The sequence below is a fragment of the Labrus bergylta genome, chromosome 10 (assembly GCF_963930695.1).
Source record: "Labrus bergylta chromosome 10, fLabBer1.1, whole genome shotgun sequence".
NCBI lineage: Eukaryota > Metazoa > Chordata > Actinopteri > Labriformes > Labridae > Labrus > Labrus bergylta.
Window position 1 is genome coordinate 15,634,222 of NC_089204.1, and position 27,539 is coordinate 15,661,760.

The 27,539-nt window shown below is 40.0% G+C and overlaps 2 protein-coding genes across 3 annotated transcripts in view; one reads left to right on the forward strand and one right to left on the reverse strand.

Moving 5' to 3' along the window:
- Nucleotides 1-2,301, forward strand: part of ugp2b (UDP-glucose pyrophosphorylase 2b) — a 27,966-nt gene extending 25,665 nt beyond the window's left edge. For both annotated transcript variants that reach the window (XM_020639050.3, XM_020639049.3), the window contains exons 9-10: nucleotides 12-116; nucleotides 501-2,301. In XM_020639050.3, coding sequence (XP_020494706.1) covers nucleotides 12-116; nucleotides 501-608 — 213 coding nt within the window. In that variant the 3' untranslated portion in view covers nucleotides 609-2,301. The remainder of the gene's footprint in view (nucleotides 1-11; nucleotides 117-500) is intronic.
- Nucleotides 2,302-4,320: 2,019 nt separating this feature from the next.
- peli1b (pellino E3 ubiquitin protein ligase 1b) overlaps nucleotides 4,321-27,539 on the reverse strand; it is a 39,233-nt gene continuing 16,014 nt past the window's right edge. The window contains exons 2-7 of the mRNA XM_020639017.3: nucleotides 21,793-22,094; nucleotides 15,225-15,354; nucleotides 13,541-13,642; nucleotides 11,466-11,663; nucleotides 11,125-11,313; nucleotides 4,321-7,392 (exon numbers count right to left, since the gene is read on the reverse strand). Coding sequence (XP_020494673.1) covers nucleotides 6,814-7,392; nucleotides 11,125-11,313; nucleotides 11,466-11,663; nucleotides 13,541-13,642; nucleotides 15,225-15,354; nucleotides 21,793-21,890 — 1,296 coding nt within the window. The 5' untranslated portion in view covers nucleotides 21,891-22,094 and the 3' untranslated portion in view covers nucleotides 4,321-6,813. The remainder of the gene's footprint in view (nucleotides 7,393-11,124; nucleotides 11,314-11,465; nucleotides 11,664-13,540; nucleotides 13,643-15,224; nucleotides 15,355-21,792; nucleotides 22,095-27,539) is intronic.

Sequence of the window (27,539 nt, forward strand, 5' to 3'; positions counted from 1 at the left end):
TATGTGTTCAGGTTCAGGAGTATCTGACTCGCTTCGAGAGCATCCCTGACATGTTGGAGCTCGACCATCTGACTGTGTCGGGAGACGTCACCTTGGGGAAAAACGTTTCCGTCAAGGTAAATATGTTTTTTTTTAAAAGTTTGACATACTAAGAGAAAAAAGTTAGTTACATTGTTTATCAGGACATCTTTCAGTGACGTGTGTTTTTACTCGGCCTTGGAAGAGGCTCGAAGTGTAACAAAGGTCAATAAATGAAATAATAAATACTTAATTAAGAGTAAAACCAGTGTACATGTTATTTGTTATTTCCAGCCTTAAATTGAACAAGGATGTAGAAAAGGATGAAACAGAAGCATTCTGTGTTAGATTGAACGGCCCTGCTGGCAGGTAGCTCTCATTGATTTATGGCTTTAATTAAATCCCAGTGTGAGAGTGTCGTCCTGTCGCCCTTTCTCTCTATTACAAACATAAACAAACCTCATCACTCTTCCTCCTCACAGGGCACTGTCATTATCATCGCCAACCACGGAGATCGGATTGATATTCCAGCCGGCTCCATGCTGGAAAACAAAATCGTATCCGGCAACCTCCGCATCATGGACCATTAACGCCTTGATAAAAACACCCTGCACGCACACAAACACACACACACACAAACAAACATCCTCATCATGTCGCCCATTTGGCTTTTTCCCTGTGATCTGACCCGTTTTTCATGTTTCCCCCCGACATCAACAGATTGTGAGACCAAGTGTTTTCCCCTCAAGGCTTTGTGATGTGTGAGTGCTTGTGCTCTTCCACTCTGCAGGGGATGGGTGTAGCTGGGATATACTGCCCTCTACAGGCTGTTAATTATATGATATCAACATTTAATAGTATTAATAAACTCATAGCTGTGACTTTAAACATTGACCTAAAACCATAACCAGATTTTATTTTATATTCCTATATAGTAACTGTAGTGATTTAGTTTCTTTGTCACAAAAGTACAGGCTGGAAAAGTACTCACACAATGCACAGGGACACAGGAAGAAGATTGTTCAACTTATTGGGAGACTAATGTGGCTACAGGTCAAAGAACAATCCAGATGATTTTATCCCCATCCTCATCTTCAGTGTGCGCTAATGGAATGTTTTTGCAATCACATACTGTAGTGTGCTTACTTAGAAAAGTAAAGGGATGGTTTTTGTGATGGAAGAGTTAAGAGCATTTATTTCCTGCACAATAATCACACGTTGTTCCACAATCAGCTGTGACAGAATATGTTCAAATGAAAGAAATAATGAAACATTTGACTATGAATTTATACCTGAGTCTGGAGCCTTTCTCAGCTCACGCTTCATAAGTCTTACACAGAGATAATATATAACAGTAAGCCACCATTTTTAATGTTTATTCTTTGAAATGTTGGATAAAGTTGATGAGACGGCTTACTGGAGAGTTAGTGTGAGTAGTGGATGTAGAGATACATTTGATCACATTTCTCTGATACAAATTCCATGTTGGGTCATAAATATGAGCGTCAGCTTCTCCTAAAAGTTGTTATTGGATGTATTTTGAATAAAAAATAATAGAGAAGCTTAATGTTGCGATGTCAACAACAGTATTTCATGAATTCATGGAACCATTTAGACATCAAGGCTACAAGTTTGTGCTAAGAAATTAACTGTGAAAATTCTTCCAGAGCAACTTTTACTTCCACATAAAAAGGCGTAGAACGAACCTCCACTGGAAGTTATTTATGACTTCAGTATCCCAATCGTTTGTGCCATAGAGGAGAAACTAAAACGCATACCTATGTTCTCCCTGAATCGCCTCTGTCTCCGCCTGATGACCTTGGTGTGATATTTCTGTATGACGACTTTAAGTATCCAGACATGACCCCAATGCCATGAACTCACATGTAATGATTGATCTAATATCATTTTAGAGTGCAGACCTTTAGATGAATCAAAAAGGCTTTTTTGATGAAAACTATCAACAATGTTTTGTATTATTTTTGCTCACATCGTGACCTTAACGTTGTGTGAAACCTCATGCCTCCATTACTGTGTCAAACCAGCTGTCTTCTCTGTTCATCCCATCATTCAGGGTTGTCCCTTCACACACTTCACAACAGATTCAGACGGTAGACATTTTTAAAACATGTACGCAAAGTTTAGATGTGAGAATACTTGAGATGGGTTCAATGTGTGGACCGAAAGCCTGAAAGCAATAAGTGTTGATCTGTGACGGTGATGAGGTCTCAGCCCAGCCCTCCTCTGCCTCCTCAGAGCAGAATAAAGTGCAATATGATATTACACGTGTCTTCCTTTGTTTGTACACCCACAATTTATCAACAATAAGCCAAGGGCAGGAAGTCAGTCCTGTTTTATATTTGCAAAAGTGAATTATAGTTTGTTGTAACTCAATAATGCTGTCACTTGTGGATGAATGTATTCTCTAAATAAAGGAATTAAATTATCAGCATGACCATCAGGACAAAGTTCAGCAAGCCTCTATTGGGTCATTTTCCCTCTGTGGTGGGAAGGAACCCAATGGTACAGTGAGTTTCAGTTGTAATGGGGTGTTTTCTCCAAAACTGCCACAAGAGGCATTAATGAGCCCATTTCAAATTAACATTAAACTTCGACTAACAATAATAACAAACCAGTGTTTGAAATCTTGTTTTCTGGTTTTCAAGACAAAAATGTAACAGACTTGAATGGATAAAGTATGTATTCAACCAGATGAAGATTAGTTAGTGGACATGTGATTAATTTCCCCACCTCCATTAGCAAAGCTCATTCATTTCACTGAGCTTTTCTGAACTTAGACCACTTCAGTAAGATACAGTAAAAACATATTTTTAGTATATGTTGTTATCTAATCTGGTTTCTGACAGCTTTCCTTTGATGTATCACTGTCCTAAGGAAATCATTTTCTTGTCCTTCTACTGGGTTTATAATTGCAGTTGTTAGATTGTGCTGATAGAGAACACATTGTCCATGGGTAACATGTTCCTGTCAAGAGTAAGATGAGATAAGGTATACAGCTCTCCTGTCGGGAGTAAGAGCAGTTGCTGGGCAACAGCCTAAAATCTCACAATGAAAAGAGGTTCCTCTAGTTTCCATATATTCAGTACAGACCTCTGATGTGTTTTTAAGAATTACTATGGTTGATTGTAAACGGTGAGATCTGGTAAATGAAGTTGAGAAATCATGTTATGCCTTTAGACTGTCGCCTCATAGTTAACCTTAAACACTAACATCAAAACTCATATTCATTTACTTTGATTTTATCATGTAGAAGGTTACAGTATTATATATCATGGCACAATGGGGGTTGCAGGTTGGTAACCCCGCTCCTAATCTACCATATCCTCTCTCAATATAAATGAATACTTTATATCCTCTATGGGTGGAGCGTAATACGTCATATTCTCTGTGGGTGGAAAATAATACATCATATCTTCTATGATTATTAATGAATATGTCATATGGGTGTTGTGTTAAAGTGGGGTGTAGTGTATGTCTATGATCAGATGTGTATCTGAGGTTATTCAGAGTAGGAGTACTACAATACTTCTCTAATTGATCAATTTCTCTTGATTAAACTTAAATGTTTAGGTGCCCTCTGAAATTGCACTACAAAGCATTAAGATACCACTAGTTCCAAGTTTGACTTCTGTCCTTCTTGATATACTCAATAAAAGAAAGTTAAGAAACTTGGTATGTGTGTTCGGCGGTATGTACTGGATTTCTTCAAGATATAGACAAGACACCAATTTTTAAAACAAGGGAGGGAGGTTTTCAACTCATTTAGGGTAACTGTTTTTGCTATAACCAGACCAAACCTCAAGACTTGTTGTAAAGGAGGGAGGGAGGAGTCAAAACATCTTTGGAGAAACCCAATATTACAGAAAGGCTGTCAGGACTTAGCTGTCTGTTATGTATGTCACTGTTTATTCCAAAGATGTTGTCCCAAAGAGTTTTGTGTTTAGGACCAGATATGGTGACCAGGGGTCCCACCTTCCAACTTGCACTTATCAAAGGTAGCAGAGACAGAGGGAATGATTATATTCAGTTTGGCCTTCGAATAGTACATACATTCTCAACAAAACTCTGTGTATCCTTCAGCTGTTGTGAATGAAGTCCTCTAATTATCAGCTCTCGTGTTGAAGCGATTCCCTCTTCATAAAACACAACATTTCACTCAAACTTCATGGCTGTTATTACTATGCAATACTCACCTCTGTGCTACTGGTTTCTAAGCTGCAAGAACAGATTTATTTTATATCAAGCTGTTAATGCGAATCAAACTGCACCAATAAAAATGTGTCACTTTTACACTTTATTGTTGAAAGTTGTTACAAAAAAGTGTTTGCTGGAAACATTCTTTGCTTTCGCCTTTACAAGCACATAGAGACCAAGACACAGGAGAAGAGAAACGAGCGAGTGAGTGGAGGGAGGTGAGATGAGACAAGAATGACTGACTTACGTTTGTGTATAACAACAAACAAACAAACAAACAAAGGGGTTGAGATAACAGTACAGAGTGAGTGTGAAGCCCTTACTTACACACTTAATCCACAGAGGGATCCATGAAACAAACCTAAACTGTGTGAAGGAGACTCAGGACACAAAACCTTAAATCCAGAATACACCTTTTACTTTTGAGGTATCCTAAGAAGACCTTAGCAGTGTGTGTGTGTGTGTGTGTGTGTGTGTGTGTGTGTGTGTGTGTGTGTGTGTGTGTGTGTGTCTGTGTGTGTCTGTGTCTGTGTCTGTGTGTGTGTAGATTAGACACAGGTCATATTTTCTCTCCCTGAGGCGAGTTGGTGTGTTGCAGTCGGAGCACAGGATGAACATGACCCTTGACTGAAAAACGACCCACTTACAATCATTCTCAACATAAATTACAATTTCTCTCTCTCTCACACACACAAACACACATTTGCCTAGGGGTGCTTGATGTGTTTTGAAGGACAGTTAATGCAAGTTTTGTGTGTGTGCGTGTGTGTGTGTGTGTGTGGGGGGGGGTTCTACAGTTTAAGTGTGTCACTCTCTTCCTACACTGACCGTGGCTGCACGAGTGCACTGGATGATCCACAGAGATGCGCTGCAGACGTGTTGTTGTGTGTATATCTGAGAGGATTTGTGCTTCATGAAACATCATGACCGTCCTCTCTGCACTCCTTACTTTGCCTCAAACTGTAAGTGGAATTGTTTGGGAAGAGTAAGGGGTCATGGATACGCCAGACTTTTTTTAGTTGATGCACATGCATATGGTGTCTGTCATTCTTAACAGTAGAAACTGTAACCTCCAAAACGATTTATGCTTAAGGTAACATTTTGTAGGCATTTCCAGCTTTCTCTTTTTGTCACATGATCTTTTGTTGTAGTATTTTTGTATCTCCATTTCTCAGGGAACCTTAAGGACTGTGCATCAAACCTGAGTTAAACAGCTACAGTTGTGTTTTGTTGCTTACTTTGATGACTTCCTCAATTTACCTTTTCCCACTGGTATGGCTCAATGAACAGTCCCTATTATATAAACCATAATAAAAAAATAAAAAAAAGCATCACTCCCAGGGGACTCTCCACTACAGAATCTTACAAAACAGACAGGAGTTTAATTTATTTTCAATTTAAACAGACAGGAAGGTTTTTCTAAGCAGCCAAAAGTTTTAATTACTCAGCTTAATGCAAAATTGAATACTGGTAAGAATACTGCAACTGGCTAAATGATCATGGTTTCTGTGCCAGTGGGACTCAAACATCACAGCAGGCAGAATAAACCCGACTTCACTTACATTTAATGAATGTATTTGACCTGGTCCGGTTAAACTGTGTGTGTATGTGTGTGTATATGTGTGTGTGTGTGTGTGTGTGTGTGTGTGTGTGTGTGTACATTAGCTACATTGCTGGGGTATCATGGCTGACCAATTATCAGAAAAGACTCACTCACCCACAGAATCATTTCACTTTAAAGGGAGGGAGCGTCACTCATGCTGTCTGAGTGTTACACAAACAGGACTTTAAGACTCAGTTTCCCATAATGCTTTAGGAGGTGTCTGTTCAAAAAATCTATTGCTTTGAATGTGAAAAGGCTGTTGTAATGCCTATTGAGTGGAAAACAAATAACTGAGGGGTTAACACACGTAGTGAGAGCACAGGGGACGAATAAATACAACAAATAGTTCTGAGAGGTTTACATGGTGGGTGGGTGTGTGGGCGGGTGGGGGAGACACAGAACAAAACCCTCAGAACACACCTAGAAATGTATCTCTGATCAACAATATACTGTGTTTTCAAATTTAAATGCTAAATAGTATTGAAGTATCTGACAGATAAAGGATGAAGCGATGGTTCCCAGGCCATAAATAAACATCTTTGTTTATAATCAGCTCTAAGAGATGTACACAGATGTATATTGCAACAATAAACATGAATAAAAACCGTTTGTTTGCGCTACGGTGTGTTGTTGTTTTTTTTGAAAAATACTGTTGTTGAAAGTTCTTTCTGAGGAACAAACAAAAGGTTTACCCAGCAGTGTTCTTTGTTTGGTTTTTTGTGTCTCTGGTTTCACATGAAAATATAGAAATCTTTGTTGTCATTCATGAAAAAGCAATACAAAGGTCACTTAAATATGAGAAAGAGACAAAAGGTCCAGAAAAGAGTTGTTTTTATCTTAACTGCAGAGGGTGAGGGGGGGGGGGGGGGGGGTGGGGAAGCAAATCTGAGGGAGCTCCCAGTTTTTCATTGCAGGTCCAGACAAAGAAATCCCCCAATGCTTTGCTTCCACCAAAGGATGCTGGGACGCTGGCCCTGCTAGTCCAGCGGTCCCTGGAAGATGAGTCTGACGTAGCCCTGCTCACCAGTCAGCTGCTGCGCGCAGAATGGGCAGGCAGCGTGGAAGGTGTGCGTGCCGTGCGGCAGAGGGATCTGACTCCAGAAGGCTGCTGTCTTCTCCGAACAAACATGGCCGCAGGGGTTAAAGGCGTGAGTGGGTGGGGCGGCGTCGACGTAAAACCCTGCCTCGCAGCCCAGCCACAGTGGCACGTACGGCCCTTTTGCTCGGCACATGGGACACTCGCGAAGCCGTCCCTCGCGGCCCTCCCTCTCCTCGCGGTGGTTGCCCCAGTTGTGGTAGCCGTGCACGTGGCCGCACTGGAGGTAGACCCAGGGCTGCTTCTCGTCTGGCGTGTCCTTGCGTCGCATTGAGGGGAAGGCCAGTGTGTTGAAGCCAACAGGACACTGCGGCCGGGCCGCGTTGATCTCCTGCCGCAGTGCCTCCAGGTGTTTGAGGGTGGGAGTGCGAGAGAGGCCTTCAGCCGTGCGCCACAGGAGGGTCGCACCACAGAGGTCGATGAGAGAGCCGTCAACCAGCTCCTGACTCTCAGTCTCCACCTGGAGGAGAGAGAGGATACAGAAGTGAGATAAAAGTTGTAACCCTCCAGATGTCATTATAACAATGAGGGGCGGACCCCAGGGTTTAAAGGATTCTGAGAGTACATGTAAAAAAAAATAAAAAAAAATGTAAAAATGTCTTATTGTTATTAGACAATTTGTTCCCATTATGCTAAAAATGTCTTTTTCTACAACAGTAGGTTTGAGTTTGTCGGAAAGGCATTCAGATAGTTTTACTGTATAACTTTAAGCAGGTTCACTGAATATATTACATTTTGTGGAGAAGAGGAACGTATGAACTTGTCACAACAAACCACAAACTTCATGATGCTGTTAGATAAAATCACAAAGGTCAGCACTAAGGAAACTCAGTGGGGACGGGTATAACATTTCAGATCAAATCCATCTACTGTAATATTTGTTGTGACGTTGCGTGACTGACCACCTCCCTGCGCCTGGAGCCCCACTGCTGGCTGGGCTAAAAATAACCTGAATACATACAGTGACTTTTCAGTTGATCAGTTTCAGCCTTATTTCTGTTAACAGACAAAAAGGAGCCTTGGTTGAAGTGACATTATTTTCAATGCAACACAATCTTTATCAGAACAGAACAGATTAATATCAATTAGACATTTGGTATTTATGGTACTCAATTTTTAAGTTTGTAGTAAAAGTCTACAAAATAGAAAACACCACAATTGGAATATGTTCTTGTTTTTTCTCGTATGCCTTCCAAAGACTCCCAAATGTTGAAGGATATTTTTTCCTTCATTTTGTTTTCAAAATGTTCCTACTTAAAATATTGTTCAGATTTCAGCCTCTGCTTTAATCTAGCGTCCTATCCTGTGTCATACCCCCCGACAACTCTCCAAATAAATGTTGGGACAGAGTCATGCCCCATCATGACACTGAAATGCACAAAAAGTTGAAAGAATGTGTGTATGCATGACTCCTTCCTAAAGTTTGTAGTACTGATCTGAGCGCAGTAGGAGGCAGTGTAACACTTTTTTCATTTCGTTTTTCCTTCAGACAAATGTGTGATTCAAGGGACTGACAGCTGGGGTCAAGATGACTCAAGGAAACTAAAAAAACAGCGATGGGAGGGGGGGGGGGGGGGGGGACCAGAGGGCTGCTGGAAAACTTAGTCAAGTGCTGTCTTGAGGCTCGGTCAGATTGGACAGAGAGGGAAATTCCAGGTTTAGATAACCAGAGGACAACAGGGAGGGACAGAAAAAAAGAGGATGGAGATGGGGGGTGGAAAAAAGGGATACACACCAGTTTTTAGTGAGATCACTCAAACTAAAGCTTGTGATGAGGTCACAAAAAAGCATGGGTTAATTCATTTCTCCGAGTGACAGTACTCAGCCATGCCTTTTTCATACACTAACACACAAACACACATCCCCCCCCAGGAAAGTTGTGTTACTATTGGCCAACAAGCTGCTTAACTGTAATGGGACATGTTAAGGGTCTCGCTCGAGGTAAACAGCTGTTTTTGTTTTTGTTCCTTCTACTGCTTAGATTTGTCAAGCTGTTTTCAACCAACAACTCTTGTATCACAATGCTGCTCCACTAATCAATAACACAAAAGATTAGAATTATTATGAAATAGTATATGTCTGATCAATAAATAACCACAATCAATGTTAATGATCTGAGAACTCAAGGTCGGATTAATCCATGTAAACATCCACGCGGTCTCAGCCTCGACACACAGTTCTAATTTAATTCAACAAAATGTTATCATTATCAGGACAAAAAGGTTTTTGTTTTAAACAGCCGGAGCTCAGATAATCTACTTTTCTCATTTATTACAAGCCAATCAAATGGGAAAAGTGTGTGTTTGTGTCTGTAAACTGCACTGTAAGATATTTCTAATTAGGCTTGCTTCAACCTTGTGTCTAACTGCAGAAGGGCAAACAAGGCTGAGTGACTCTCTACAAAGACAGCTATAAGGCTTTCTGGAAAAAACAATCTGAACAAAAAAAAGTGTTTTTTCAGTAGAACAATTTATTATCCTGAATTTTGCCTGATTTTATTTATTTATTTATTTTAGGCGTCATACTTTACAACTAATGGATATTTTCAGACAATGTAAGGACAGTAAAATTCACAAAAAGATTTTAAAACCCTGAATTAATTCAACAGCACATCTCAGGACAGAGACCTATTAACACACATACACAAATATTTAGTCCAGATAGCTTTTTGGCAAACTTGCTGAGACCACTTCTTCCCTCTACTCAATCAGAAAGTCCTTCAGCTGTTAACCTTCATGAATGCAGGGCACTTATCCAATTTAGAGAGCTGTGTGCTTCCAAAGGCAGTGAGGGGAGGGAGCATTACACCGGATTACAAAGCTCAGAGGTCTCTCTAACGTGACTGTACACTCATCTGAAATCATATTCAGTTTTAGCAATTAAACATGTACATTTTATAGTTGTTATTATCAATCTAAAACTGAGTTGAAATGTGTCCTATGTGTCTGAAATACATGTATGGATGATAAAAAAGAAGAAGAAAAGCTGCTTGTATCAGAGGCAGGAGGGCCAGTCACAGTCTATGTTTGATTGACAGCTGCTGGCAGGGAACAGACAGTTAACAAAGTTATAATGTTGCTGGTTTTTCATGGGCAGGTGACATGTTTTAAGCAGTGTTACAGTGAAAGAATGTACCAGCTTCAAAGTATAACATTGTTTCAACATTTATGTACCGGTAGTGATGTTTTTATGCCAACTTGTTCTATCTACACATTCATTTACAATAGATGTATCTTAATTGGGCTGTTTTCATTTAAACTGTTATTGATTTGCCGGTCTTGATTTGCTCGCATTACGGTTGATATGATTTGTGAGATATGATACTAACAAAAACAGATCTTTCCAACTGTGACGTAAAGAACAAACCTGTGACAGCATAACCATCAATGGAAGGCTTCACAGAGTTGTCTGCACTTGAGTGTGCGTTCAGCATAACAAATAACACCCCCATCATGTTCTCACAGCATACATAATGAAAATAGGTGCTTTCCCCGAGCCCACTATCTAAATTGTCAATCAGCTGTGGAATAATGAGTAGTTTCTATAGAGGTGTTTAATGCACACTCAGTTAACTCTGGAGATGGTAAAGGGCAGGAGGAGATAAGAGAGCCGTTAATTAACGCTGCTCTGGAGAGACTTGAAAACAGGTGGGACACCAGATAAAGAGACAGCATAATGTTTCTGAGGACACTCTGACTGTGTGCTTGTGTTTGATGATGTGTACAATGTGGGAGGCAGGATGGAGAGAAGAGGGGGAAAAAAAACAGAGACCTAATTAAACACACCATCAACGGGGGGCGCTGGTGGCGCAGTGGTTAGTGCGCGCGCCCCATGTATGGAGGCTGTCATCTCCACTGTCCTGTCTCTCCATTAAAGGCACAAAAAGCCCTAAAATAAATCTTTAAAAAAAAAAAAAACACACCATCAACAACCTGAATCCAGTCAGAAATGCCACAGGTGGTCATGCTAGTGAGACAGAACGCAAGTCATGATTGGCTGAGAGGCTCTGATGTCAGCTAGACGATCCCCTTACAAGGTCCTATTACACACTGCTCTTACAGCCAAGACTGTTGCCATGGAGAAGGGCATCCGGATAACCTCCCGGTGATGTTAGGCTCTGAATGACCCCTGCTGTCTGAGTGACAGAGTCAGTGTGTGAGTGAGTGTTTTGAAGCTTTGTTTCTTTTCTCACCATCTTTCCCCGTTGCTGCGCCGAGCGGGTCTCCCGTAGGGTGAAGACGTTGCCGCAGACCGAGATCTCCCTCCAGACGCCTGGTTTGGAGTCTTGGGTGAAACCGTTTCGTGGATGCATCACCAGCACGCCGTTAGTGGTCAGCCCGTCCATTTGACCATCAAAAGTCTTCCATTTAGCAGCTTTCTCCTGAAAAGACAAAAGTAATTTAAAGGTGTTGTACCTAAGAACCCTTTGACTGGATAATAGTTAGTGCTACTCAGAAGCAAACATGATTTTATCTTCATGATGGCTGACGTTATTTTCTCATACCTTTCATGATTAAATAAAACACAGCTCACCCCGAGGAAGATGTTTTTGGAGGAGTCGAAGCCTGCGGCGTAGATGCGTGCGGTGTAAGGCGGCGTGCGCTGGCACTTAATGCGGCAGGCGAAACGGGAAATAGTGCTCTGGACCGACTGGGTGTCAGCGTTGCTCTGGCTTCCTGCCACTGTGTCCGTCACAACAAAGTCTATGGGACTCTCTGTTGATCGACCAATCTGGTGAAGAGAGACAGACATATGTTAAATCAGTAATTAATGAATTCAAGCCCCGAGAAAAAAATATAATAATACACTCCATCTGGAGAAGTCAGCTTAAAAAGGGGATAACTAAAGAAAAACAAAGTGTAGAGGATAAGAATATCTGAAGTAGGATGTAAGGATATGGAACCCATTGGGGGTTGAAATAATCAAGAATGACATGTTTTCTGATGAATGTCTGAAGATGACTTTGGAGACAAGTTTACCGCTGGCTCACACACATTGCTGCTGGCATGAAACCCATAATAACCTTGGGAACATTGTGCAGTATGATGATGGTACTTTGCAGCCCCTGACAGCTAGCTGGACCACCACTGTACCATAATCACAGTACAGGGTAGACTCACCTAGTGTTAGTGCTATAATCAAGAAAAGAACACAATGACTTTGGATAAACATTGTTTAAGAAATGCTGTGTGAACAACCTTTAGTATAATCCAGGACTGATATCAGACTTTATGTTACACTTTGTTTAAATAGCCTAATTAAAATAGCTAAAAAGTGCCTTCATTAAAAGTATCTGAATGTTTTAATCTGTATTTAAGTAACAGAAAATCATTGAGCCTCAACATGCTGTACATCAACATCTTCACAATTTAATCGTCACAGTAAAAAATGTTAAAGTTGAAGATCCTTACATTGCTGATACTTCAATAACTAATGATCAGATTAACAAGGCTCACAGAGCGTGGCACTTAAAGTCTCCCTTAAAAAAAAGGACAGCTGCATGACCCATCGAACACCTCTACACTTTATAACCAGAGTTCCTACATTTGGGTGGCTTTTAAAGCTGTTATTAAGAAATATAATGTTGGGAATCAATGAGTTGGCCATGTTTGTTTAAAGGTGCACTGTGTAGTTTTGGTAGAGAAATGTAAAAGTTGGAGAATTGTACAGATTCTGTGGTATCTGTTCATAACTCAAAACACAAACTGTCCTAAGAGGGAAATTAGGTCCCTGTAACACTGTTTGAAGATAAAATGATACGCGAGAAGTCTTGGTAGTGGCCCGCAACAGTGACACCGTAACTCTCCTGGTAGCTTTTGAGCTCTAAACAGTGTTCCAGGGGCCCATTTTGTCCTTTGAATAAAGTTTGTGTATTCAGTTCAGAAAATATAGCGTAGAATTGTTTCACTTCTCCAACTTTCAAATTTTACCACCAAATCTACATAGTGCACCTTTAAATTATATCAAAGTGGCATATTTAAAATCTATGCTAAATCTGCTATTAGTCAATCTTGTTTGCAGTTCATCTATAGATGGAAAAAAATCAGACATTTACCATTCAGGTCCGGGGGTGATAAAATATGTGGATTTAAAAACATGTATTTGCAATTGATATTGCTATTAGATATTGGTATTTTCAGTTTTGACTTAATAGAATATGAAAATTGCAGATAACTGCATGGGTGCAAATAAGATGCATTCATCCCCAGACATAAATGAGATGTATCAAACAAAGGAGCAGGCGATAACAAATTACAAAATAGATGTAAATGAAACACAAGAAAGATTGTGATTGAGAAAACAAATGATTGTTCATTTTCAGTATAAAAAACAACAACGTTCGACATCGCACACTTCTCTCTAGGGCAAAACAGACAACTGAAAAAATACATAAAAAAAATAGAATGCAGCATGTTTTTGCCTGTGCCCCCCTTCAACTTATATAACAGTGCCTCACAATTTTAAAAACCTCTGCACTCTACACGTTCAATAGTGCAGCTCCATGACTAACACTTGTTTAAACTGGTGCAGCAGTGAAGTGGAAAAACATCATGACCGTAACTGGTGTTAAAACTCCAGTCCTGGTGGTAAAAGCTTGGGCCAGTTACCTGGAACATATCCGTATTGCTGTCATGGGTGTACTCCACCACCACCGTCTGCGCTCGAGACAGAGTGTAAGAGATGCTGTGCTGGTCTTTGTTGCTTATGGCCTGAGGGGACAGAGACACAAGAACAGACAGATGAAGATAAACAAACAGAGAAAGATCAAACCCTTCTCTTAAAATAGATACAAGGATTTGAAACTGATCATGCTTTATGGCAGAAAACCTCTGACATGTGCTCACTGTTCCTTTCAGAGAACAACAGAAACACAAAGGATGGGTGTGGTGGGTGAGGGGTTCAGTTTTCTAGTCACTAGCTGGACTCAACACAGGCTAAACATCTTACCAGTCCTTAAAGACCACCCAAAGGACAAATGCTCCACCAGACTCTCTACATGACTGCAGTAAAAGTCCAGTGAGAGAAAGTTACAGCACAAATGTGCGTGTCCACGATAAATCCCAAAAGTGCAGATGTTAAACGTAAGGTCAACGCCTTTCATCCACTGTTCATTAAACAGATTTTGCAGGATTTCTGGGCAGCTTTGTAACTGACCATGGAAACACACACACATGTGCTTTAAAGGACTATGATAAGAAATGCTCAGTTACCTTTCGCCAGACTGTTCAAATTGTTTCTCCTATAAATGTCCTGTTTGTTCTAGGGGTTGCACAGACTTGTCGAATAGTTGACGTGTCGACTTTACAGCTGTGTGATGACGCTTTGTGCCTGATGTTGACTAATCGCTCTTGTCTTCCTTCACAAACCAGGATAGAAAATCTAAAACTGTGACTGAGCAGGACTATGGCAGTGTGTAGACAAAAACACACTGCCATTGTATATTTACCTGACTTTTTCTCTCCCAAGTGTGACTTTTTTTCTTTGCACTCACTTATATGGGAGTTGTAGCAGCTTTAAGTGTTATTGTTGCATATTTTATTGCCGCTGCAACCTGTTTGCTTTATGTGCTAACTATCTGCTTTTAGCAGCATATGCAGTAAGTTTAGCAAATAAATATGTTTGCTGGTTGCAAAGCATTTCCTTCTCCCGTGGTTTTATTGACTATTCGACATCGATTCAACTATTGTCACATTAGTGTCAACTTTAAAAAGAATCTCAAGTTGTGTGATCCAGTTAAGAGCTGTGGTAAAACCACTGCTCAAACAGCTTTAAAACATCGGCTGAGCCCAATAGCTTCTTTTTGCTAACTCAGGGGAGCTTTGCTGAACTCTGTCCTTTTCCTGTCTGGTTGATGGGGTGTGTTGTGTGTGTGTGTATTACAGAACAAAAAGCAAACAGAATTTTACAAAAGCCTTTGGTGGAGCACTGAAGGCCAAATCCACTCAACTGGGTGTGTTTTATTTAATGCTATCACAGAAACTGAAGCACTCTCCTAAAAAGACAATGTTTTTGAAGAGTGGGAGGAACACGGATAGTTTTTAATGATATATTTGTTCATTTTATATAACTCTTTCGTTTTGCAATATTTTTTAGGAGCTCTAAAACCACAAAGCTGCCAAGAAGATAAATCACATCGGGTAAGCCTTCTACTTTCAGGTCTGAAACTGCTAATGTGTGGAATTTCCATGTATAGGGTTGTGTAACTGGATGACTAAATCCTACAGTAATGTGGTTTCCCCTTTATGTGCGTGTGTGCATGTGTGTGTGTTTGTATGTTTATGCATGTTTTACCTTGGCTGCCTGTGGAGAGCAGGCGACATGGACTGTGCTGGGTTTCACCCCGTTTGCTTTCGGTCTCTTACAAAGTGCAAAACGGCTTTTACGTCGGCCACGGTCCCCGTTGGGCAAAGAACCATTGTACCTGCACATACATACACAAGCACACAACAACATAAACACACACAAACAAACACACACAAAGAAAACAATAGGGCATTATTGTCTGAGCAGCAGTACAATACACTAGAAACCAAGTCATTGTGATAAATGCTTGAGGCATTTTGGTGCACTCCCTGCATACCCCTAGGAATACATCCAAGCATACACTTAAAAACACTAACAGCAGCCTATACTTTTCTTATATGCACAAAAGCACATCATGCCCCATAAGCATCGAAGTTATCCAATCATAACCTCAGAAAAGGCTGAGAAAATAAACAGACAAAGAGTCTCATTTAGGCTGATGTATGGTCGGGGAGAGGAGAATAAACAGAGGCGTTCCCTCTAACAGAATGGAGTCTCTGTGACTTCTGACAACACTGAGTCTGTGTCTGAATGTGTGTTCCAGTGTGTCTCTGGCTTAATATGAAGTAAGTCGACAGTCTACCATACCATATCCTTTTACCATTCAGTAAATCTCCAGTGTGGTGGTGTGTTTCTGAGAAATGAATTGACCAACCTGCAGCTGATCACTAGAAGTGTTTGGATATCAGAGTAACATGATGAAAATAAAGGATTAATCCCTCCAGACAAACGTAGAATTAATAAAAGCAAGATTAAAAAAAAAGCTGAATTAATTCAAAGGTATTGAAATAAGGTTTTTTTTTTTTAAATCCTGCGTCAGAAAAAGTGCATATTGGGTTTCCTTATATGAATGTATGGACATGTACTGTAGCACACTGACATCCTCTGAATATGCAGAGATAACACAAGTTACAAATACAAAACACTTGTGGATAAAATGTGAGTCAGTTCCAGTGTGAGGTCATTTTCCTGCTAACAGAACCACAGCATTATAAACACCACCATATGCATAAACACCACTCACTGCTTCAACATTGTTATGACATCCAGACGCCACATAAGTTATGTACTCCTCCGGCTATGCTGATACACTGCAAATTTACTTAACTGCTGTAAATGCATTGTGATAACTAAAGAATCAGTAAATACATAATAATAAATATTCTCCTAAAAGCATGTATATCTACTTAAAACATCCCCAAACCAGCTTTTAATGTTTCAGAACTTTCCAAAAGTTCTTCTTAAAGAAAACAAACTTGTTCAAATACTGGACAACAGAGTGACAAAAAAAATGAGTAATAAAGGGTTCATTGTTTAAACCTTGACAGCAGATGCATGTGTAATGTCTGAAAGGTTTCTTAAAAGCAGTAAACAAGTCCAGTAATGACAGCACAGACAGTTTGAATGTGAGCCCGGCCTGCAGCGAAGTTTCTCTGAGAGAGCAGATCTGCTGGGATCAAACGACGCTCCGAGGGTTTATGTGTAACCATGGTGAGGGAACAGAGTCACAGCAACATTTTGGGAAGAGTAACCATGGCAAGAGCGTAACCATGGTGAAGTTTAGACCGTATCCGGAGAGAGGGAAGGGCAGTCTGCTGGATAGAGCTCAAAATGTTGATGGAAGTTCAAACTAAAGTTCCCATGGGTAGCAGTAATGTGTGAGTTTACAAATGTGTATCCAAGAACTCTCTAAACAATAAGAGGCTGAAGGGTAGTAACAAGTTAGCATCTGTTCACATGTGTTTGTATATAAAAGGTGACTCAAATATGGAGGCAGGAAGGACCACAGTGAAGAAAAAGTTGCACAAACACTGTATTTTTCATTTCCTGAATTAGAAACATGCGTGTGTTTTTTTCCCCTCAAAACACTACTAAACTAAAGCTCAGTGTGCAGCAGCAAGCTACCACCCATACACCTATAAAGACAAAGATAGGTTGTGTGGGTAATTACTGCGTAGGGTTGAGTCACTCTTGTGTCTCTGTTTACACATGTTAACGTTACAAGGATATCAAAGTACAGCAAGAAATTACAAAATGTATCAAAAATAGTTTCTGTGAGCATAGAGTGCTTAAGCACATACAGTTGACGATACAGTACAGATGTTTGCAATGACAAATAGACCTTTAAATGTAGTTCCAAACAAAATATAAAGCATGTCGTAACAAACTCCAGAGATAATAATTTTTTGAGTGAACTCATCTCCATGAGTTAATATACATGTAAACATAAATATTTGAGAAATTAACGACAGTATGCTGAAGCTTGTAAAGCATTCCACACTGGTTCAACAAGAATCATCCCACACATGTGAAAAATGCTTTTACATAAACACTCATGAAGACACACATTTGGTATGTTAATAGAGAATCACACACTTGTTTAAAATGCCACAAGGATGTCCAGAAAGCCTGAGCGTCCCTGCGGACACTGCAGCATTCTTCGGGATTAGGCCATTAGCATCAGTGAGCTACACACATGGTGATGTTGGACTGAGGTTAGCTGTGGGGTCAGACACAACACTATTCTTTGGGAGTCTTTGCATTTGCAAGTAGAGTCAGTACTTGGTCACAAAAGGCGTCGCAATTAAATCTGAGCACTTGTTTTAGCCTGCTGACAAAAGCAGACGGGTGGAGTTTGCCTGTAGCGATCTGTTTCATAAAAGCAAACAGTAACATGTAATTTACTTTACGACTCCTTCCCCTGTTAAAATAAACCATCCCAATTAGTTTAAAGACATGAGTTATGAAGATGATTTTGAGGAAAAGGAAAATAGTGTGCAGTGTAGATTCCAGAGACTACCAAGTGTATCTTGTATTTTAGCCGTGACTTAGAGGCTGGAAGCATTGTCCACATCCACCTTGTTCCCCTCAAGAAAGAGATTCAAATCTCAAAGAAACTAAAGTTTAAATAAAGTGTACAATGAGCTGATTACTACCACACATTCTGTCACAGCTTCTTTTAAACTGATTTTCAGGAGGGATTTCCGACAGTGCTTTAAAAGAAGAATGTGCAACATTTTACACATAAATAATGCAGAAATCAAGTAAATCCTATGACTGTCTGAGTCCTGACTGTCTACAGTGAGTGAAACACGCGAGTCCTGCTGGCTGTGTTGTTGTCTGAGCCGTATTTACATCGTGTTAACATGGACAGGGCGGCCAGTTCCTCTTCTTGTGTACAAAAGCTGTTAAAGTCAAAGGCAAGAGACAAGAAGAATAACGTAGCCTACTCACTGCTTATCTGAATGTCAAGTAAGTGTTTTTAGATCACGTCATTCGGTGTCAATTTATAATGTGAGGCTACTGTACTAGCACGTTGTTAACGTTAGCACGTTGCTAACACAACAATTCAGGCCACAGGCAATTGCAGCTCGAGCTTAGGACAATTTTGTCCGGTACTTGCGCTTAATTATAGTGCTTTCCAATTTATAACTCCTTTGTGTGAACGCGAGGAAAGGGGGTTTGGTGGTGTGTCTCTGGATGAGAGCGGAGGCTTCACTAGGACGGAGGTATCGCCAAACAGCCGTTTGTTTTGGTTTCATGCTGGTGCACAAGGGCGACATCTACTAGATCAAAAAGTTGCACAATCTTCCTTTAAAATGTAAACATTAGGTTGCATCATAGTCAGGTGTCATTTGAGGGTATGGATGTGTAGAATTCTTTAATATTATTTGTTTGTATTGCAGTTGTTTCCATTATTTGGGAGTGTAGTGTTAATGAACAAAAGCCGTGCTGCAACTGGTTTCCTATTTTTCTGTTTATCAACAGTTGGCTGCCAACAACCTCTTGATGAAAATATACCCTAAAAGTGTGTTTTTTCTAATGTTAAATGGGAAGGAAAATGCACTTGAGTGTAAATAAGTAAGTTTGGCAGTGCAGCATTATTACCCCCAACTTTGGGAGCATGCAACAGGTTATTTACAACAAAGGGTCTGTCTGTTCTGCTACATTAAAGACTAGTTGTGTGTTTGATAGGAGGAGAAGAGTATCCTAAGTTTCCTTGGCTTTTATAAAGTATAAACCAAAGTTGTCCAGAGTGGCACAGTGGAGGCTTTACCTCAATGGAGAAGGTTTGAGGAAGAAGCATGGTACTCAAGTCAGGGTTAGAGGATAAACACAAAAGTCTGTTAATGTTCGATACACTAAGAGTGGCCTTACTTGCGGCATAGAGTGTGATTACTCATGCCTACCAGGGATAAGTGCTTCTGTTGACCTTTTAAAAAAAGGCAGGCCTGACCCAATATGAACAAGCCTGACCTAGAACGCAAATCTAGGAGTGGAAAAGAAAGAGCAAAACAGAAAACAGGGGTTCTCCCTTGTAAAGGCATGGAACTGCGTTTACTGCTCAGTGCGTTTTTCCACTGAGGAAAATTTCCACGGTCATCTCCCTGACAATATCACTTAAGCACAACCCAGAACAACAAACTGTGAGTCAGCTGTGAAGCCAACTGTGTGTCTGAGATAGACTTGTACATTTCTGTGTGTTTATGTGTGCGTGATTCTAATGTACGTGCATGAAAAGGTATGCGCGTATGTGTGCATGTAAGGAGTCTTTCCGACATTCTGCATTCCTCTGTGGAGTGGGCTGGGATGGGGGAGTGGATTGGAATAGCCCTTTGGGGAATAAACAGGAGACAGACAGATAAAGGAAGTACTTCACTGTCAGTTGTTATTGGAGAAAGTGTGTGTGGTTGTGTGTGTGCAGTTATTTGTCTTCTATGCTGAAGATGCAGGGTGGGGTTTAGGGTTTTTCCTACAGCTGAGTATGTGAAGTTAAAAAAAACTCAAAAGGGAGATACAGCAGAGGTGTTTATAAGAGTATCCGGTCAAATCTCATCCTGTATTAAATCAAGTAATTGGGTTCTTTTCATGGTGAGATAATACTAAATTCTAGAGCCCCACCGATTAATCAGCCAGCCGATACTATATCCGTCCGATATTAGCATTTCCAGTGACTATCGGTATCTGCTAAGTTTATCACAGATACTGTATATGTGTCGATATTATTAGATTTGTCTACCAGTCAAAGAGCATTTCATTTGAGTATCGATGTATTACACCAGCAGTTCTTTTTCAGGTTGTCACCAGCAGAGGGTACTACATGGATCATAACAAACATTATCACCCTCCAGAGTGTCAAGCGGTGACGTAGTTACTTTCCATTTGAGTGCCCATCTTGTCTATGTTATTCTGTATATCGTGTTTGATAACTGCCTTTGACGGAAAAAAATGCAATAAAAGTGTATATGTATATCGATCTATCTCTACAGAACGAAAATAGATCTAAGAAAGATATAAATTGGTATCAGAATTTTTCCTCTCCCAAATATCGATGTTGGCCCCACTAAATTCGAATTCTGGATAAACAATCTAACTGTGTGTACTCTCTCTGTGGAACTTGCCAAAACTTGCACAAAAACATGCCAAGTCTCTGTTTTCTGGAGGAGCACAAGACATTCACAAGTTGAATGACCAATCAAAGTGCTTCTGAAGCCTTCCTGATGATTATCTCGAGACATTGGTTCTGTACCACAACAAAAAGCCTTTCTCTCCTAATAGCTACTTCTATTGTTCTAAAGTTATTACTTTAATTATGATGGGCCATCACTGGCATTTATTATAAACAAAGGAACAATACACAGACACATCAAATATGAAAACATTCTACAATGTTGTGTCTGAATCACAGTGCCTTAATATACCCTGTAGAGTTTGCCTATGAACAACATAAACCATGTTTACAATTAAAGGGAATTTTGCTCATCATCATAATATATTTCTCCCACAAGCACTATCACTTGTTGGCTCAAAAGAACCAAAAACAATATAATCTGCAAAACTGAGCTTCAAATAGTGAAAATGGCTCGCCAAAATGAAAGGTCAGCATTTTTTTGCACAAGGATATTTTACAGTATTTTTGCTCACGAGATAGTCAGTCCTTTTATTAAATATTAATGACTGGCCTTTCTACCTTCATAATATAAAGGAAAGCTGAAGAGAGGAGAAGAGTGTGGGAGTGGAGAAAAGAGAAATGGTGGATGATATGCACTAAATGATCGGGACTGAAACCAGCTTCAAATGCAACAAGGACTGTAACCTCAGTACACTGGGCGCCTGCTTTACCAACTGAGCAAACCAGCACCCAAGCCCTATACATTTGAATCAAAATTTGAAACTGTCATTAGGGCATAAAGTAATATTACTTTAACAACCACATACACCAGGGTGGCTCACATTTTCAGGTCCATAAGCATAGGGAATTCTTTGTGGTTCCCACTGTGTTAGAAACACTGCTCAGACTGAGACAGAACAGTAAACAAACAACCATGACCTACATCATCTAACAGTTATCAGCCATGACTCATTGATTAATCAATGACCAACACAATCAATCACAGCCCATACATACAACATTCAATACTTACACAATGTCATCTAGTTTCTCTGACCACCTGATAAATGTAAGTGAATTCTGTTGCTTGGGGCAGGTACAGAGTTTTTAAAGCTAATTTTGGAATCGTCATTCAGTTGATGAACGTCACTTATATTTGCTTACCCCAGCACAATGAGCTCTCCGTACTTCACTGGCACTTTGGTGGAGGAGGTGGTGGAGATGTTTTCCTGCTCTGGGGAGTACATTGGGTAGGGCTCCATTCGAGCTTCCACGAGGAGGGGAGGCAAGATTGGTGAGATCCGAACAGGGCGAGGAGGACAGGAAGGGAAAGGAAGGGAGGGAAGGTGCTGATCGAATGAAGCAGGGGGTAAAGGAGGAGAAGGAAGGGGAAGGGTCAGCTGAGCCTCAGCTCCACCCTCTCATGCTTCATGAGTCTGTCTCTCGCAGCAGCAGTGCCACTTGTCCTACAGGGAGACAGAGAAAGGATTTACATTGAGATTAGTATGTTAACTCAAGTTGGTTTTACGTGAAGAAGATTTAAAGCAGAGATTCTAGAGAATTTAGGTTATGTTTAATTTTGTGCATGTTGATATTGCTCACATCTCATGACAACAAACCTGTAGGGCCCCGACCGATATGGGTTTTTGGGGCCAATACCAATATCGATATTGGTGAGACTAAAAAATAAGATACCAATATAAGATGATATCTTTCTTTGTGTTATCTGTGTGATATCTGTTTTAATCCATATAACACATTCTGCTTGTAACGGTCAGAAAGATAATTGCTAGTGTGATACAATGATGCTAAAATGAAACGCTATTTGACTGGTGAATAAATATCGTAATATCGGTATATCTGCGATAAAATTAGCCGATACCGATTTATCACTGAATATGCTATTGGCCGATAATAACAGCTGGCCGATTAATCGGTCGGGCTCTACAAATCAGGTTCGTTTTTTGGATCCTGAAACCTTGCATTACATCATCCAAGTGAAACTGGGAAAAGTAAGTAAGAGGAGGATGCAAATTGTAGCCTTTTTCCTTTTTTGGCTAAAAGTGGATTTTGTTCTCCCAAGGGATGAAGTTAAAGGGTTAGGGGCATTTTAAATACCACAACTTAAATCATAGAAGTAATAAGCAGCATACACAAACCTTTTGCAAAAAAGTTGGCTTATCTCAATTTCACAAATTTTTTCAGGTCATGTAAAAAAACATGTTAACTTTTGACCTAGTTAGCGTCAACAGATCATCAGAGCATTACTAATAGTGAGAGTATAACACCATGAAAACAAAACTATCACTTTATGCTTGCTCTTAACAAAGTGAGCAACCACAGGTAAACATGCAAGGTGCACCCACGTATACTTCAAACCCCTGACCAAGTTTCCAAAATAAAGTCTTTCATCAGAAAATAAGGGCCAAGATATAGTTAGGAGGAGCTAGGTTGGGAGAAAATGTGACTTACTGTTTTTTATGAACTAGGTGTGTGTCTTTAAATACTGACTTTAGAGAACCAGTCCATGCTCAAATGAGAAAAAAAGCATGAAAACGAGTCGAGAATGAACTTCCTGTTTTCACAAGTTAAAGATTCCCGTGTGAATCTCAACATTCTGGGTTTTAGTTCAACTTGTTTCCTCTTCAACACAATTGACATGAAAAACATTTCATTAATAGGTTATTTTTTCTGAGTGTAGAACACAAACAATAACGTCACTTCCAGGAAGCCGTCCCTTTTATAAAGCTGAAAATTTCTCCTACAATTCCCAGAGTGCCTTTCTGCTAAGAGAGTGCAAAACCACATATGAATAAAGGATAGGAAGTAAAGTGTTTTGATGATGTATGGGGATTGAGGGCTTTGTTCCTGGATGCTCTCACTGAGTTCTAATGAGCAGATACAGATACATTCCCATCAGAGCAAGTGGGAGAAGTTCACACAGAGGTCTTCCAAGTAAATATTTCAGACGCAACGGCAGACGGAAGCTTTATTCAGAATACATGAAGACAATGTTTTCATTATCGTCTCTGTAAAAATGTACCCTGTATTTTAACTTAACCTATGAATTACATTGTCAGCATCACATACCGTACTCTGTGAATTTCAAAGATGCTTTACTTGAAAAATGTATTAATAATTTACCCTTGATTTAACCAGGAACATTCTGATTAAATTTGACCATTAACAAAGGTTCCTGGTAAATTGGTATCATTCTGTAAAGTAATAGTCAGTGGGTTATAAAAAGTCAGTGGGATTTTGAGAAAAAAACAGAGGGTTCACTTTGCCTCTAGGTGGACAAAAATAATTTCTTATCTGACTTTCTTCCACAAAATGAATATGTTAAAAACAGTTATTTGGATTATTTTCTACGCTTCCAACAAACAGCATGCACAATACAATGTTCTGCAGCCATAAAGACAATATTGCGTAATTCCAGTACAATGTGTTGCCTGCACTTACACACCATTTAATGCCAATCACTCTGAACAGAGGTTCAGTCAAACTTCCTGCCCACATGCTCACTAAAGTCCTGTGTTGACACACTACTGCACAACGCAGGGTAAAAAGTGCAAGGAGTCAGGAGCCAAAAGCTAACACTATCAAGTGCTAGATTGACCACTTTTGATGCACTGTGGGTGATGGTGGAGAGGAGCTTCTTATTTAAGCTATATCAAGCTACAAAGCCTACATGAGCACATGCATCAATGTTAATTTATAAAGCTGTTTAACAGCTTTACACCTGTTGAAGTAACAGTAACAGTTAGATATCACACCCAGATATCTCTCTCCAAAGGTGTTAACATTGTGTTAACAATAGCTCTATATTCTCTTATCAGGGACTGTATGGGGAGAAAAGAGGATTGAGGAAATCAGGGTTCAACAAACGGAAGTTAACACATGCAATTCATATAGTTAGTCCAAATACCTCTCATGGGCAGAGTTGGTGTGATGGTTTTGAATCAAAGTTTTTTCTTGACAGTGGACACTGAGATCAGTATGTAGGAGAGAGGTTCTCTTCAGAATGGAAGCAATGTGCAAAATGAAGGAGCTGGGAGAGTGTGCAGCAAGAAGAGGGGGGTGGACTAGGGTGTGTTCGAACTGCATAAAACTGGATGTAAGCCTGAGCTCCACCTGCTCCCCTGACAGAAGGGGTTAATCCCAGACACTCACATGCATGCAGCATTGCCAGTGCAAACTAAAACACTCTGCTATAAAGTGTGTGCATGTAAAATCCTCCTTGTGCACGCACTCATGTGCACACAGTCAGCAGTGTCCAGGGAGCTGTTGGCTGACTTGCCAGGAATTGATTTTAACCTATGGATCCAGATCCTAAAGACCAACAGAAATATAGGTCTGATTCAGTAAGAGCTGTTGTGGAAAACGTGTCTGTGGTGCTCAATTACTTTCCTGAAACAACTCTGCTGTTACCAAGAATTAAAAAGAGTCATTATTTGACTCTGCATAACATACTGCTTACGTTTTTTTAGATCAACACTTTTTTTCCTCTTGTTGTCTCCTCTGTCGCCCAACAACATCAACTCATCCACACTCCTAGAAACAATCTTCATACTGGACCATTCTCTGTTCAGCCTTCAGGTGTAAAGCAGCCCAACAAAACATACTTATATTTAATTGTATTTATTTCAAGGAAACGTGTACATACAGCTTTGTTTTCTTTAATTCAACCTTTATTTATTTTTTCTTAATTAAGTTAAGTGATGCTGGAAAACAACCCATGTCAATTGTATGAAAGAGGCATTAAACATGCATTTTATCTAATCTTATATAACTTTCTGCTATGCTTTTGAACTTCCTTAGAACTTGGCATCCTAGTTATACATGTGTTAAATGTATGGGTGTGTGTCTGACTAAACTCTCAGCCTCTGCAACTCTGTATGACACAGAGCTCAGTTTGGCTGTGTGCCCGCCGCTGCTTAGCTACCAAGACACACAGTCCTACAACAATAGATCTAGAGCTCAGAGAGACTGACTCTGCTGGCTGGGGTCAGGGATGGTAACAACGTGCTGCTGACAGCAGGAACAGCAACCTCACACCTACAAAAGTCCTTGTGAAACTTAACTGCAAGAAGGCACGCATGGATAACACCTGCCAACAGAGCATAACACACAACAAGCAAATGCACTTTCACACGGTTAGGAGCAAACACATATCTTCGTGTTAACATAAAGGCAGGCTTGCAGCTGCACTTCTGCCTTCATGCTGTCATATTTAGCATGCCAAAAGTGACATTTAGCCATCCCACAGGGAGTTCTCTGCTCAAAGCTTTCATATTGTTATTTAAGGTGAGTAATGCTTGACAGGGGTAGGTGCTGGTAAGTCAAAGGGTGACACACTTTCAGGATCACAAAGCACGACACACATCTTAAACCAGCGGGTTTCTCCTTCATGATTTCTGGGTTATATGATAGTGTAACAGGGTCACCCACAGAGACTCACAGAGGGAGTTTCAGTACAGTGCTGACTAATCTGCTAGGTCAACTGGATGCATAGGTAAGAGGTAGATTCTCAGTATGAGAATCAGTGGCACTAAAGCCTATGGATTAGGTGGTTTTGGCTTATTTGACAATTTATACCATACCTAACATCTTCAAAAAAAATTGAAAGCTAAAGTTAGCGAATGATAATACTGTATTTCAAGTTTAACCGTACAAGATCTTGAGTTAAATGGTTTTCTGTAAAGTCAAAACATTTTACCTAACAGGTAAAACAAAGATTGAGCCAGCAGCCCACTGATGACAGCTTTCCATTTGACATAGACTCAGGCATTACTAATTGATTGTGGAGTCAACATTCAAAGGCAAAATAGGCAACATCACAAAGCAATGGTTGATGCATCACAGACACAAGGTCGCTGAAATACGCGTCAAAGTTTACATTGCGAACCAAAGCAATTAAAAATCAATAATAATAGACGTTGAAACTCTGGAAAGAAGTGAAGATACAAGGGAGAAAGTCATATGATATTCAGAGGAAAACACCCCAATTGTATGTGCTTAATCTGCTGCCAGACTGTTGAGATTTGCGAGAACTTGGAAAAAAGTCTTAAATTTCCAACACAGTAATGGTCAGAGAAAAAGCTTCATTGGCAAACTATTATGTAAGATCACTTGTGAAGAAGGTGCCAAAAGATGCATGAGCTGTTTTTATCAACAACTGACAATTTTCTTCTCGATCGGTCTATTCATCTTTTTCAAGTTAGAACTTTTTGCCTGTATGACAATACTGATTGGCCATATCCACGGTAATAACTAAAGAGTAGAGGAAATATAGGCAAACAGAAAGGAGCATGAAGCAGCGTAATAAAGTGCACAGTGATCCCACTGGTTGCATGTTATAAACATCATTATCACAATGAGTTTTCCTGTCTTTTACCTGCTGCTTTCATTCAGCTTATCCAATGAAAATGTTTGCCGTTTGTGTTCACACATGCAGCTCTTTTGTGCATATGTGACAACACCATATATTCCAGGTCAGTGTTTTGTTAAACCAAAACTTTAACTAAATTATATCCAGTTGTATCATGAAAGAAAAAAGCAGTATATGTCACATTTAAGAAACTAGGAACGTTTGAAGCTTCAGATGGACGACTAAACTTAAAAAAGGTCATCACAAAAAAATAGGTGTATCTATTATTTGTTGCTTTACTGGACACAGATGCAACAAATACATTAACAACATGAGAACTTGAGCAGAAAGCGCCAAACTCCAAAAAAGCCAAAAGCTAAAAAATCTAAAAAGTGGTAATGATCTCCTTCTCCTAAAGTTGGTCGTAAGATCAATAAATAAGAACAGCAGCCTGGAACAGAGAGGGTGACATGTATTTAGTTGTCTGCACATGTCTGGCTATTCAATATGAACACAACTGCTGCTGAGACCAACCGGTTGT